The 15,133-nt window shown below is 45.0% G+C and overlaps 1 protein-coding gene across 14 annotated transcripts in view; it reads left to right on the top strand.

The window, feature by feature from the left end:
* The window catches only part of RBPMS (RNA binding protein, mRNA processing factor), a 176,349-nt gene that overhangs the window by 135,443 nt on the left and 25,773 nt on the right, over window positions 1-15,133 (top strand). For 11 of the 14 annotated variants that reach the window (XR_014137638.1, XR_014137636.1, XR_014137637.1 and 8 more), the window contains one exon: window positions 14,218-14,348. The exons of the other annotated variants lie outside the window; for them this stretch is intronic. Coding sequence is in view for 5 of the 11 variants with exons in the window: in XM_081795631.1 (XP_081651757.1) it covers window positions 14,218-14,348 (131 nt within the window). In the remaining 6 variants the exon portion in view is untranslated. The remainder of the gene's footprint in view (window positions 1-14,217; window positions 14,349-15,133) is intronic. 14 annotated transcript variants of the gene reach the window in all.

Here is a 15,133-nt window from a genome sequence, read left to right as displayed (position 1 = left end):
CCACTCCCTGCTGCCTCCTCCTGCAGGTACGGCCCCAGACAATTTGATGAACCAAGGAATTTTCTTGTAATAAGGATAGATTACCTATTGCATAGATAACATTATTTACACCCCCAGAATGTGTCCTCCCCTCCTTTCCTATGTTCGTGTTGATTACTGCCACTGCTATTTGCTAACAAACACTGTATGATACTGTGCACTTACTCTGTGCCTCTCAGGTTCTCAGTGACTTTTTATGATGAACCTTTGTGATGGTCTGTATTTTTATCAGAGAAATTAGGTAAATTGCTCAAAGTTGTGCAGCCAGCAACATTTACAACTGAAAGACTTCCTTAAAGAGGAGAAACACTGGTTTGACTTTCAGGTGAGACTTTACTGAGTCACTACTCACCACGTTTCCGGAATTACCTCATGTGACACATTCTGACACAAAAAGGTCATTTGTTCTTCTCTTGTCAAATTTTCTTTTCAGTGACCATCTGCTGACTCCCTGAAGTTTACAGCTCTTCCAGCACTTTCTGCATGACAAATCACATCTTCCTAATAGCCTGCACTATGAAATTAATAAGGAGTTCCATCTCTACATAGTGTTCCTCAAGTATAACTTCTGCTCCCCACCCCACCCTACCCTGCGATCACTGGATATATTCAATTAAGTAAGAAGTACGTTTCAGGTTTGTAGAGAATGAGGTCCTTCTGTGGCTCAGCATCAGTGCCTCGAATTTGGGCTGGAGAAATAAAAGATGATGGTATTCATCCAGCATCTGACCCACAGTAGGTACTTATTAGTAAATACTCTTTGCAAAGAGGTGGTATAATTTGAGAGAAAGTAGCCCTGACTAAATTTTTGGATAGAGTGGACTTTATTCATCCATGCTGGCCCTGAACTGCGTTTAAGAACTAGTTTAGTCTGTCTTTGTTTTTAATGTTTATATATTTTTGAGACAGAGCATGAGCGGGGGTGGGGGTGCAGAGAGAGAGACATACACAGAATCCAAAGCAGGCTCCAGGCTCTGAGCTGTTAGCACAGAGTCCAACACAGGTCTCGAACTCATCAACTGTGAGATCATGACCTGAGCCAAAGTCCAATGCTCAACCCACTGAGCTACCCAGGCGCCCTGCTTAGTCTCTCTTTGTTGTTTTTTAAGTAATGACTGTCCAGTTTCTTCATCCATCCACGGGCTCATGGTTCAGTACTGTCAGGAAACATTGTTCATTTCTATCACAGAGTGTCAGGTTGAATCGTCCTCCCTGGAACCCGTGTCACCTCGGAAAGCCTAGGGGATGATGAGGAGAAGCAGTTCTTAGACAGCAACAGATGTTTCTACAAGTGAAGTTTTGCTTTGTACTCAGGATTTGATCTGACGCACCAGATTATAAAACCAAGAATAAAGGAAGGGAGGATTTTGGAGAAGATGGAAAAGGACACGTTTCTGAGTTTTCTGTGTGCTAGCAGTGTTGTTACCTGTAGGCAGGAAGTTCTAGGTCTACTGATGGCTTTGTTCCTATAGGCTTTGCATAGTTCACAGTAATTGGCAATATGTGACTTTCTAGATTTAAGTGATGGATTTTTAGCCTCCCTGAAAGAGATGTTTAAAACACCATGGCACAGAGCAACACTTAGCAGCCTCCGCCATAGCCATCAGCATTGTGGTGCTCGGGCATCTGATACTGAGTAAGGAAGACTTACTTTAGAATGGTGGTGATGATTGGGCATTCAGGTCACTTTTAAAATCTTTCAAATAGCAATCACTATGATGCCATGAGCAATAGGTGTCCTCGTTATTTTGTGTCTTCCTTATATCCTCCAAATACCATTTAGAGGCTGGGGCAGGAATAGTTTGGGAAAACATGTTTATGCCTTGGACTTTTTACATTTGGTACACATGCAGTTTGGCTACGATACTCCTCTTGGCTTCGATGGCCCTGGCTTGTGGCCATGTCGGATTCTCTGGCTGCATAATTCTCAGTGCACTGACAGCCAGGACAGTGGGATGGCTAGGGTGGCCGTGCTGGTGGTGATTATAGTAGAGTGCTCCTACCACCACAGTCAGGAAGATGATAAATGATATACATAACTTCTCTATGTTAATTGATTTGTTTGATTTTATACTTGTAATTTCAGTTTGAATTTCTAGGAGTCAAAATTTTAGTACCACATGAGAAGCTAGGAGGAGCAGTAGAACTTTTCAGCTATCCATATCTAGAGATGATGGCATTTTACCTCAGTGGGTCTTTATCATCCACGTGGGACTGACACCTTTTAGTCTATGGGCTCGCTCTTTTTGGTGATTGGAGAGGCCTCTTGGGAATACAGAATGTTAGCATAAGCTAGTGCCCATTTTTTGTTGTCGTTCCCATAAAGATGGGCACATTTTCATGTGTTGTAAAATTTATGCTTGTAATTTTTTGACATAGCCACCACTATTTAACTCACAGTTCTTTTCAGAACAGGCTGTAGAGCAGGATTGCTCTGACATGAGGAAACCAAGAAGGTGGAAGCAGGGATGACAGGTTTGCTAGTGCGGCCCACCCATCTCTATGCAGTCTCTGCAGCCCAGTACATTATGCTCTACCAATGGTTTGTGAATATTGTCGACATTCGCTGTGCATAAATCAAGGGTAAATAGCTGAGGCCAGCCAGCGAACACAGATGGCGGGAACCAAAAGAGTTGCTTGGCTCATAGAGCAGGAGCTCAGTTCAGACACACATTCCATTGAGAAATCCCTCACACGGCCCATGGGCCACAATGCTTCTGTGTGTCTGGATTTGTGTTATTTGTACCCCAAGGTAGGTTTTGAAGTTCTGACTCCATTCCCTAAGTCAATTTCAGTCTCTTTAAGACCGATAGCTGTGACAAGTTATTCAAGTTTCTGCCTTTTTATCTAGACTGGAACCTGTACAGATATAAACTGACGTTTTCTTAAAAGTCAGTGCCGCTAAACTAGAAATCATTGGGTTGATTATACGTTTCTCAATTTTACATGCTCCTGAATAGTGTAAGAAGTTGCAGCCACTTGGTAATATCAGTTAAATTTAAGAAACGTCATTGAATATCTTTTGTGTGCTAAACCTAGGTGCTGGGGGTAGGAGATTACAATTTGGGGAATAAGAAAGGTACAGAAAGTTCATTTTCGGTGTGAGTGATAGAGGGCAGTGATCAAGGTACACACGTACTATTAAGGGAGCTATCGGAAGGATATGTGGTCCATCCTGGGTTTTCAAGAGTGCAACATGCCTTAATGAAGACTTCTTTAGGCAGTACCTGTTCCAGCTGAGAATCAGTTCGGCTTTGTTAACTGTCAAAGAAATACACATCAAAATAATGGAGAGATGTTTTGCTTATAAGATTGTTGGGTTTTGTTTAGTTTTGTATTTAATGATAATTCCCAATGTTGTCATATTAAAAGTTGGTATAAATGTATCTGTTTTTATTGGGAAGATAATATGGAAACAGTCCAGCAGAGTAAGATTTATCAAGGTTCTTAAAAATGCTTATCACCTTAGACATAGGTTCTTTTTGTTTTTTTTTTTTGTTTTTTGGTTTTTTTTCTTTCTTTAGAGAGAGCAAGCATAAGCTGGAGGGGGGCAGAGAGAAAGGGAGACAGAGGACCTGAAGCAGGCTCTGTGCTGAGAGCAGACATGGACGCTTAACACACAGACACGTAGCCACCCAGGTGCCCCTAGACCTAGTTTTTCTAAGAATTATCTCAAAGATTTACGCCTAACAGCACTAATTAAAAACTGAACGTCTGCTCTAGAACATGTACTGTGCTAGGCACTGGGGATACAGTGGTGAGCAGCACAGACCCAGGCCCTGCACTCAAGGAGCTTATTATGGTTTAGTAAGATAGTTTTGTAGGTGGTCTGTTTTCACAGACTAAGTGGACCTCTGTCCAAGTAGCTGTTTCATTAAAAAAACACCTGTCCCTCCCCATGTTCTTGAAAATACTTCTCCCTTTTCAACTTTCTTCCCTTACCAAAAGTGGTGAGTAGCAACTGGAAGTTTTAGTAAAAGGCTAGCTGTTGTTTAGATGAAGGAAGAAGTTTCTTTTTCTTCCTTCTTACGCCCTCCAGGATTCTCCGTACAGCACAGGTTGTTGATGGTTCTCATACACCCTCTCTGTGATCCAGACCTGCAGTTTCTCCTGGCTTCTTTCTCCTTTACTCGGTACTCATGTACACATAGACATATACACATGTCTCTAAGCTAGTTTTTGTAAAAACAAGTGAAAATCACCTCAGGGGTATGCTTTTCTTATAAATTTAAGTATTAATTACATAATTGTCATGGCCCAGAAAAGCAGATCAGAATTACCATGTTTTCAAAATTAACCTCTTAAGATATTCATCCACCCTGAAGTAATATTTTCTCTTTTGTTTTTCAGGGTAGTGACCTGTCTTTTCTAACTTGGTTAAGAGTTTAAGCTTTATGGTTTTGGGGGAAGGTGTTTGGCTAGGCAAAACCACCATCTTTTTTTTTTTTTTCTTTTTTTCTTTTTCTTTTCTTTATTTTTTTTTTAAACATTTACTTATTTTTGAGAGAGAGAAAAAGAGAGTGAGCCGAGAAGGGGCAGAGAGAGGGGAGACACAGAATCCGAAGCAGGCTCCAGGCTCCAAGCCGTCAGCACAGAGCCCGATTCGGGACTTGAACCCACGAACCATGAGGTGAGATCGTGACCTGAGCCGAAGTCTGGCGCTCAACCGACTGAGCCACCCAGGGGCCCCATACCATTTTAGCACAGTGGTTAAGAGCAGGAGCTCTGGAGCCACATGGTCTGTGTTCAAATTATGGCTTCACTCCCAGCTGCGTGGCCTTGGGCCTGTCACTTAATCACTTAGCATCCTCCATTTGTGACATGGAGATAATAATAGCAGTACCTACCTCAGAAAGATGTTGTGGAGAAGAAGTAGGTTCAAGTCTGTGAACTATTTTGCACAAAGTACGTGCTGTATAAATATCCTTATTCCTGTTTGATATGCAAACAACCCCATTGACTAGCCACACTACCACTCATGTGTACGATACTGAAATCCCTTTATAATCTAAATTATCTGCCATAGATGGAAGAGGCTCTTGTTTCAGCAACAAAAGAGGGAGCAGACTCACTTCAACTGACAGTACAGAAAGAGGGGGAGTGGGTATGTTATGCAAAAGGGAGAGTATATTCATTCAGCAAGTGTTCATTGAATGGCTACTTTGTGTCAGACACTGAAAGGGTACACTAGCGAGTACAGCTGCAGTGGTCCAGCCTCGCCGAGCTTAGCGAAGTCTCTAGCAGAGTGGAGCTGGGCAAATGTTTTTGTATTGTTAGTATAAAACCAACACTTTCTGGAAGTGCACCTCCTGTTACACTCTAGATTTGATTGCAGTTGTTAAGAAATCCATGGTCTCAGAGAGGCTGGCAAAATACCCTCCAAGTTCAGTTGCCCGTGTCTGGGAAGGGAATTGCCTGGGGAAGAGCTGGGGCACCCTCATCCCTGCAGTTGCACCGCTCAAGAAGGAAGACGAATGAAAGTATCCAGCGGTGGTGAGCGGGAGTAGATAACAATAGTGACTTAAAGCAAGTCCCCAGAGGAACAGTTTTTCTTCCTGCTTCTGCTCTGGGTTCCCTCCACCTCTCAGATCAGGCATCACATCTTTTTAAAGCCACGGATTATATTGGATAGTTTTTTGGCGTAGAACAGCTGGGCAGTAATAAAAGAACAGGACTGTTGAGAGCAGTGACCGCTCAGAGGCATGACAGAAAATCATTAAGTGGAGGAGAAGGGACGCTGGGCCAGCTGAATCAAGACCAACTTGATTTTGGAATTTCCTTGGCATCCTTATTTTGTGGGTCTAGGTTGGCCTTCCTGCAGGTTTGAAGAGTTGCTGCAGGAATATGTGTTACGAGAGAAAAAAGTGGAGTGGGGAGACTGGAAGTTAGCAGGAAGCCAGTTTAAAAGTCAAAAGGCTACTAAATCAGTGTAGGTGAGAACCTGCAGTTCGGTAGTAGAAGCAGGGGTGGAAGGGGAGAGGTGAGATGGTAGCAGCTCCGGGGTGGCTCGGTCAGTTGAGCGGCTGACTCTTGATCTGTGCTCAAGTCATGATTTCATGGTTCCTGAGATCTAGCCCCGCATCAGAGCTCAGCCTCAGAATTGGAGCCTGCTTGAGATTCTCTCTCCCTTTCTCTCTGCCCCTTCTCTGCGCGTGCTCACGCTCGCTTGCTCTCTCAAAATAAACTTTAAAAAAAAAAAAAAAAAAAAGTAAGGCGTAGTGGAAATGCAATCAACATAGAGAGGCGGGAAGTGAAGGGTTGGATTCTGGACAAAGATGACTGATTCACGATTCACATCCTGGGTCTGTCAACTGCTATGAGTCACGTGGTGGTTCTGTGTACCTCTGCTTCCTTGCCATGTAAAACGGGCGAATATTCCTACCTTCCACAAGGAGCACGGTGTGTGGCACGAAATGTGCTTGGTGAGCATTAGCTACTACTCTGTTACTACCGTTGTCGCTGTTGCTGGTATCTTTGTCATCTTTACTGTTATTAGGACTCAGCAGTTGTCTGGACATGGAAATGAAGGAGACCTTGAAGCTGAATAAATGGGATAAAGGAAAATGTGGGGAGGTGAGAAGAGAAATGGGTTGCGAGTGACAGTTCACCTTTGGATGAGTTGAGCTAGATGACTTTGGAATGTTTACATTGGAGTGGGCATCAAAGCTGCCGATTAATGGGTTATCCTAAACAGAACTCACAATTGAAACAATGGAAGTTGCCAAGGGCCATGACAGAGAGTAGATAGAAGTAGAAGAGACCTGAGCACACACTTGATTACTCTTGGTGTCTCGAGCATTTAGTACAGTTAGCTCCGTGTGCAGAACAGAAGAATTACAGTTGTGATTTGTGCTGGGTGGTGCTGAAGACATCCTTTCAGCTTCTCACCAAATCTTTTGATTCCTCCTTTACACTTCTGTAATTCTTAGGGAGCCAGTGAAAGTATGTGACCTTTTCTGGGAACTGTCTGTTTCCTAGGGCTACCACGGTAAGTTACCACCAGTGGGTGGCTGAAAACAAATTAATTCTCTTGCAGTTTAGGAGGACAGAAGTCTGCAATCAAGGTGTCAGCAGTGCTGATTCCTCCTGGAGGGCTCTAAGCGACAGACCCTCTCATGCCTCTCCTAACTGTGGTGGCTGCTGGCAGTCCTCGGCATTCCTTGCCTTGTAGACACGTGATTCCAGTCTCTGTCTCCGGCTTCACGTCACCATCTTCTCTGTGTCCTCTCCTCTAATAGGAACATCAGTCGTTGGATTTAGCACCCTCCCCAAATCCAGTATGATTTCATCTCAAGGTCCTTAAATAACTACACCTGCAAAATTCCTGTTTTCAAAAAAGTTTCCAGGTAAATGCTAATTTTGGGAGGACACTGTTCAACCCACTGCCAGAGCTAGTTAGTGTGCCGGGCCACCGAAGCTGGCATATGCTGCATTCTTAACCCTGACACGAGAAGAGTGTGTCCTGATAGGATAGTCTACAAAAGAGTCAGCCTTGGAAGACTGATTTTTGAGGGGTTTACTTAACAGACATGGACCAACTACTTGTGAGATACGTGTGAATGGGAGTCCTTGATCTATTTTTTCTTTCAAATTTGATTTTTTTTCATCAAAAATGGAATTTGTCATTATATTTAGCCTTTGGTTTTTTCTGGTCAAGGCTTCATTTATCAGGCAAGCTCTCCTTAAGGACTCTGCTTAGGTTTGTTCTAGTAAACGGAGTATGCCAAAAACTAGAGATGAGGACCACCCCTGCTCTAAGGCCTGTCACCACCACCACTGGTGGTATGTGGGGGGACGTGGGCAGGATGCTGTATGGAAGGGAGCCTGAACCATAAGACAAAGAGACTGGGATTCTGGTCCCAGTTCAGACACTATGAGTTAGCTGTAAGACCTTGAATAGAGTTCCTGCCCTTTTCTCCAGAGCTTTGGATGAGTATCCAGAATGATAATGGATATACACCCTCTTAGCTGTGTATGAAAATGTATGCAAATACAACATGTTATTAAAACAGGGTTGAAATATAATCTTATTTAAGAAGTCACATTTATATCCTCTCGTGTCTCTCTTCTGTGTATATTTGTCTCCCACATAGAATTGAATTAACCTACAGTTTGATCGTTTCCTCTTCTGAAGGGCAAGGTAGAAGTTATATCCTCTTTTCTCTGTTGTTTTTATCGAGTATAGAGCAAGTGGTTGACTTCTTGATACTTTGTGATCCACTGTGCTAGGCTCTGGGTGAGCAGAGAGTGAGAACATGCAGTCCTAGAGGTAAGTGCTGTGCCTGGGAGACAGAGGATGCAGCAGAACACAGAAAAGGTGCTCCTTCCCTGCCACCCAAGGAAGTGACATCTTAGTAGAGTCCTTTAAAGAAAGAATACAGGTTAAGGCAGTTGAAAGGAGAGAATGCCCTGGCAGAGGGAGCTAGTGTGTACGAGGCCTGGAGGTGGGGGAGGAACGGGCATGGTCCAGCAATGAGAATGATCCTAGACCGTGATGAGGTGGCAGGTGAGAGCCGGGTCTGCTAAGGCAGATGAGGGCAAGATCATATGCAGTCTTCTAGGCCGTGGTATCTGGAGATCAGACACTGTCCTGGGAGCAAGGAGAAATCACAGAAAGGTTTTAATCAGGAGAGTGACATTGCAGAATTGTGTTTTCAAAGTTGTCCTGGCTGCAGCGTGACTGCCAGGAGGACTGTGAGGAGGCCTTTTCGGTAACCCGGTGGTGGTAGTTAAGATGAGAGTGGCTGATGGGACGGGTTCAGTGGGGCCTTGGTGAAAGACCACCAGGTCACCATGGCTTGGGCATCTGACTGGCATCTTTCACTGAAATCTGGAACCGAAGGGGACAGGCAGTGGGAGGGAGGGACTGTGTTTAGTTTCAGACGTGTTGAGTATGAGATTGCCGTGGAATATTTCCAAGTAAAAATATCCAAGAGGCAGAGTAAATACTGACCTAAAGTTCCTGGACCTTGTGTTCTCAACTGCGTTCAGGTTAAGTCCATTAAAGATTATCCGTGTCCCTCTTGCTCTCTGTTGCTTTTGAGAGTCAGTTCATCTTTATCTGTTTCAGTGTGACTTCACACCGGAAGCTTCGCCCTTCTGCATGTTTGTTTCCGCATCCAAAATGAAAAGGCAGACAAGATGATCTTCATTAGCTGTTTTTGTTTAAACCTCTGTCAGACACTGCTCTTTTTTTCTTTTCAAAGGGATTGGAAGATGGAGTTGGGGAAGTTTCTAGTCCTTGTTTGCCAGAATACAATTTGAGCTTTTACGGTTGTATATTCTTATGCTAAAAAAAAAAAGGCTTATTCAGATGTATATTGTGAGCCCTCAACAACTGTATCCTTCAGAGGTGCGAAAGGAGAAAGGATAGGAGAAAGGATGTTGCTGGATCTGGACTAATGGGAGAGGACTGACCCATCACCCTCTCAGCAGAGGGTCGGATTAGGCCCAGACACAAAGCCCTGGCCCTGATCCCTCCCCTCACTGGGGGGTCAAGAGCCTATGTAGTCAAGGGGAGTCTCTCTCCCCCCCACCCCCAACCCTACCCCCCACCCCGCCAAACTGTGGTCATCCTAACGGGCTCAGGGCAGCAAATCTTCTCTTTTTTTCAGCCTTCCCATCCTATTAAGTTGAACAGGATCAGCAGTGACTCAGGAAGGTGAAACCCACTGGAGCCAGCCCATCTGCTCCCCTGCTGCTGCCCGCACCTTTGTTGGTTCATCTGTGTGTGTGAAGGGCTTGTGCTATGGAAAACCTGTCTCTTCAGTTGTTTTAATTTTCTCAAGACCACACATTAGCAACCAAAAAGAATATACAAAATTCAGCTTACTACCCTCTTCTGCCAAGAGAGAGTATGTGGATTTTCAGAGATTCCTCAGCATCCTAGTGAAATGTACGTGTCTGTGAGGGCTTGCTTTGCCACAGGTGTGACCGTAGCCTGGTCCAGCTGTCCCCACTGTGCCTATATTGCTCTGTCACTAGTGGTGGCTCTGGGCCAAGCAGGTGCTGTCAGGCTGGATCTGCTTTGACCCTCCAGTTTCTCTCACAGAACAAGTCCACAATCATTGCTCTCATTTGCATTTTCTCTCTCGAAGTATTTCATCCATTCATTAAACAAACTGCTGTGTAGCAGGTACTGTGCTAAGCTCTTTGAGAGCAACATGCATAACACTTGGCTCAAGCATCTTGATCCATTAAGAAAGACAAGAAGGCAACTTGTATCAGTGGTTCTCAAAGTTAGGCATCCATCAGATTCACCGGGGGGGGGGGGGGGGGGGGGGGGGGGGGGAAGAATTCTGATTCAGTAGGTCTGTACTGGAGCCAAGAATTTGCATTTCTGCCAAGCTCCCAGGTGATGCCACCATACTTTGAGAAATACTGACTCACAGGACTGGGTGCACTGTGGGTGCCGTAGTGCAGCTATGAAGATAAAGTTTGGGAGCGCAGAGGAAGGAGTAAATAGTTTGACTTGGCTTATTCACCTTTCTTCCTTTCATTTCACCTGTACTTCCTGGGTCAGATTTTTCTGCGCTTTGTGAGGCCCTAAACGCTCACTTGAGGACTCCCTCAGCATTCCAAAGTACTTCAGGCACTGAAGTCTGTGTTAGGAGAGCCTGTTTGGTTCTGTCCCAGTCATTCCCAAAGTCATCCCAGTGTTCTTTGTTTCCTCCCCTGCTCTGGCTGCTCATGGCCCTCCCTCCCTCCAGTGGGTTTTTTTCAGGAGCTGCAGGAATGAGTTCAGTCTTCAGACTTGGAAGAGGAGCTTACTTTTTCTTTTTTTTTTTAAAGTTTATTTTTGAGAGAATGCAAGAGACAGAGTGTGAGCAGGGAAGGGGCAGAGAGAGAGGGAGACACAGAATCCAAAGCAGGCTCCAGGCTCCGAGCTGTCAACACAGAGCCCAATGTGGGGCTCGAACTCACGAATCGCGAGATCATGCCCTGAGCCGAAGTTGGATGATTAACTGACTAAGCCACCCAGGTGCCCCAAGAGGAACTTGCATTAAAAACCGTTCCATGGGTGAGCACAGCTATAACAGCAGTTTTCATTGTTCTCTGGAACCCTGGTGTACCTGGGAGACAAACATGGGGGTTGAAGTCCTCCAGCTACCCCACCATCAAGGCAACCAAAATTCACTACACTTTATTTAAAAAGGGATTCTGGGGAAAGTTAGTTTGAAGAAAGGGTTCCAACTGCTTTTATTTTGAACTTTGAAAATTACTGTTCTGTAACATGTGTTCCGGTTCAAGTCTCCTTTTTGCTCATGGTTTTTGTTTTAGTGTGGCAAATACTGGAAGGATTGGGGAATTTTAGATCTAGTTCCTATGGATATTTCCTAAGTTTTCCTTTAATAAAGAAAACAGTGGTGTATCTTTAAGCAGCTTTTAAAGTTTTCCACCAGGCCCCATTAAGTCTACCAAGCATTATTACACACTAAGTGCTAGTCTCAGAGCTGGCGCCAGGGGTGCAGGCTGGATCCTGCCTTCCTGAGCTCTCACTGGCCAACCGGTGGGCACTTGGTTTTGAGGACTCCTCCTCTCCCCAGTGCCCTCCAGCTCAGAGCGTTTCCACTGGCACGTTTTGAGCTCATCTTCCTCCCGACCAGCCCACTCTGCTGCACATCTCTTGACATTTATGGTAACTCCAGATTGCGTCACAAGGGGAGAAGGGAAGGGTGGTGAGATGTGTGACGGGATTTATCCAATGTGAGTTCGCTCCAGTCTCTCTTAGGCCTTCACTCCACTACCTGACTTGTACCGTCAGCAGCTTTGGGTTGGGGACTTTGTTTCCAAATGTCCCATTCTGGGCTAGGTTTAGTGCAGATGCAGGTCAGTGAATAGTCTCCGAGCATCAGTCTAGACCCAGTGGGAAGTAATGCTGTAGGATAAAAATGTAGAAATGTCTGGAAATCATAAATTCCATCTGTCAAGGCTGAGATTGAAACCCTGACTCCCCCTATCTCCACTATCTCTCTCTCTAGGATCAGGTAGCTTTTGCCAAAAAAGTTTTATTTAATTCCGTGGGAGTGCTTGAATTTATGCCCCATTTCTAGGATCAGATATCATAAAAGACATTTCATTTTTAAAACTTTCACCCCCAACTTGGCCAGTTCCTATTAGGCAACAGGATGAGGAAGGGCTGCCATCAGGCTGCAGGCCCTGCGTAGTCCTCTCTGCTGGCATTTAGAGTCTCCTGCTGTCACAGTAGGACTGAGCAAGCATGGGCTAAGACATTAGTGTGCTGGGTCCTGAGACTTTCTTGACTTTTTTTTTCTTTTTCTTTTTTTAAAGGCTCAGAATGTCTTAAAATAGCATGGTAGCTGAAATAACAGTAACAACAACAACAATAATAGCTTGCCATTCCTGAGAATGGTTGTTTGTTTGAAATCCGAGGCATGGGTTCTGGCAACAGTTTCCACAAGCGGGGCTCCCACAAGAGTTGCTCTAATGGAAATCATATGGTCTCATCATGACCGGAAACACAGAGGTCTGTTAAGCATTCTCCCAATCCCTCTGTTAGGAATTTTCTTACAGAAGCTTCAGACACCTACATACCCTAGAACTGGAAATCGGTGGTGTAGACCTGATCATTTTAAAGAGGCTTATGATGCTACTGTTATCCCCGTCAAATAATATCAGTCTACTCTTTGAGCTAGGCTTTCCAGCCTGGATATGCAAACAGTCTGTATTCCCATCACTAAGTCCTGAGGAGGACCTTTTTTTTTTTTTTTTTTTAAACTGCCTTGTTGAGAAGGGGACTCGGGGAGTCCGGCCAGCCATGGTTACAGCACTCCACATTGTCGAGATCCACAGGCTGCCTTCTGAAGGGATAGTCCCTAGTAAGCTCTGGAGTCTCCATCTTTTCAGAAGTTCTTGCCATGCTGGCCAGCTGTGGAAAAACTCCCCAGCTTCACATGCACCTACAGGCTCTGCTGCTTTCCGGTTGCTCCGTACAGCAGTTGCCACATCACATTCAGGGAAGTTCTGTCTCCAGCCCCCTTCCCACACTAAAAACCCTGCCCAGAGCCAGAGTTTTGGCAGATGGCGAGAATGAGTGAGACCTGGAATAAGCAGGCCTAAGGTGACTTCTTCCGTGTGGGAAGGAGTGAAATGACTTGATTGACCTTGGGTCACGTGCACTCTAGACTTCTGGAAAGTCCTGAATGGCAGAGTCTCTAATGGCTTTATAAGTCACCTTTTCCTGACTCCTTCAGCAGTCCTGGGTAGCATCCTTGGCCTACTTGATTTCAGATTTTGACAGGTGATAAAAGCACATACTGAGATTGCTGCTTTACAGAGTCCAGATTCATAACTATTGACTGATGTTATTTTTGCCTTTGCTGAGACGCTCCCTCATGTGTTTGCTGTTACTTTAATGGATTGCTTCCTGATACATTCTGAGCCCCGGGCACTTGCCCTTCAATCTGGCAAACTGCAGCTTGACCTGAATGGAATCAGATTGAGACCAGTCAGTTGGCAACATGACTCACTTTTTTTTCCTAGAAAATATAGTTTGTGTAAGCAGTGACTGTGAATGTTCTAATTTGCATCTTTGTGGAGCTTAACTTTAATCAGGATACTCCAGCCTTTTTCACTTCTATTCTCTGAATTTTTAACATTTTAAATGTCTTGTAGGCACAACGTCTGGCTCTGTGCTTCTGAGTGTTAAATGGGTAATGCTTGGTGATCATGACTTATCGGTTAGCAGTAATTACACTTCTAAGCAGAGAAGTCCTACAGTTCAGGTCTGTTTGGGTCCTGCCAGTAAGCCATTATTCTCTCAGAGACTCTGCAGTGGGTTTTCATGGGATATCTCCTACCAGTTGTCTTTCTTCCTCTTTTCCTCGGAGGGCCACGTGTGCGGTTTTGTGCAGGAAATCCCCACTGTTCTTGTGTTCCCCCAGCTCCAGTTGGAAAGACATCAGAGTGTCCGGGGCAGAGCCCAGGCCCGACATCTCAGCAGGCCAGACAGGCAGCAGATGCCTGTTGCCTTTTTTCACTTTGTATTTACCATTCCCTTGCTTAGAGTTTGGGGACCAAAACCAGCAGGTTATTAAAGGAATGAGAGTAATTTGACTCCTGACATCGATTGGGGCTCGGGGTTGTTTGGTGTTTTGTTTCTGATTTGAAAGCAGCTGTTTGGTAACCACTAACTCTTCCCTTATTCTTTTCTTGCAGATGAGCTCACAGTGCCTGCACTTTACCCCAGTAGCCCTGAAGTGTGGGCCCCGTACCCTCTGTACCCAGCGGAGCTAGCGCCTGCTCTACCTCCTCCTGCTTTCACCTATCCCGCTTCACTGCATGCCCAGGTAATTTATACCCATCGGCCACGACTTCACTCACTCCACCACTGGTCCTTTCAAACCCGGTTCCCCAGAGCACACCGTACAACTAACACCTATCCAAGCTAACAGACCCACCTGCAGGAGATTAATGATTCCCTCTCAATCAAGCTGACACTCCAGGACTTGGGGATCGTCTGACAGCAATGATATCACCCACTGCCTGATGTTTGCCCCAAATGACACCTCTCTCTTCCTTAATGATCTCACCCTCCTATCACACACGAGAGACTGGGCCCAGCCAGCTAGAGGGCGTCACCAGACCGTGGTCGTGTGTGCCTGGTTGCGCGGAAGGGCTGCAGAGGGAGGTGTCCACTTGTCGCAGGACTTACGTGTCTGTGTGTGAACCTGTGTATTGAGAGATCGCTGCTGTCGTGTTCCCTCAGATCTAGTGACCAAAGGGGAAAGCTGGGAGCTTCCAGGAAGACCGCGTGCTGTCTTATATGTGTTACAGGAAAGATTAAGGGTTCCTCTTTCCACTTTTAGGAAACCCTGTATAAAAGGAGGTACCAGTGTAGTTTTGAGAATGTAATTACAAGTCAAGGTGAAGGTCTCTGATCTGACCCACTCCTTCTCAGTGAAGAGTAGCCTGAGTTTTATAAACTCCCTTGTTTCTTCACAAAGATTACTATCTACATACCAACCTTCCTCTTCCCCTGGAAAAAAAATGTTGCTCGTAGTTTTGCTTCTAGTGCAAGGAATAGTAATGAATGTTCGTGTTCAGAGTGACGATCAACAGCAAGAGAGAATAT

Source organism: Panthera onca, chromosome B1 (genome assembly GCF_046562875.1).
Source record: "Panthera onca isolate mPanOnc1 chromosome B1, mPanOnc1 haplotype 2, whole genome shotgun sequence".
Classification (NCBI taxonomy): domain Eukaryota; kingdom Metazoa; phylum Chordata; class Mammalia; order Carnivora; family Felidae; genus Panthera; species Panthera onca.
This window is presented reverse-complemented; position numbering and strand designations above follow the sequence as displayed.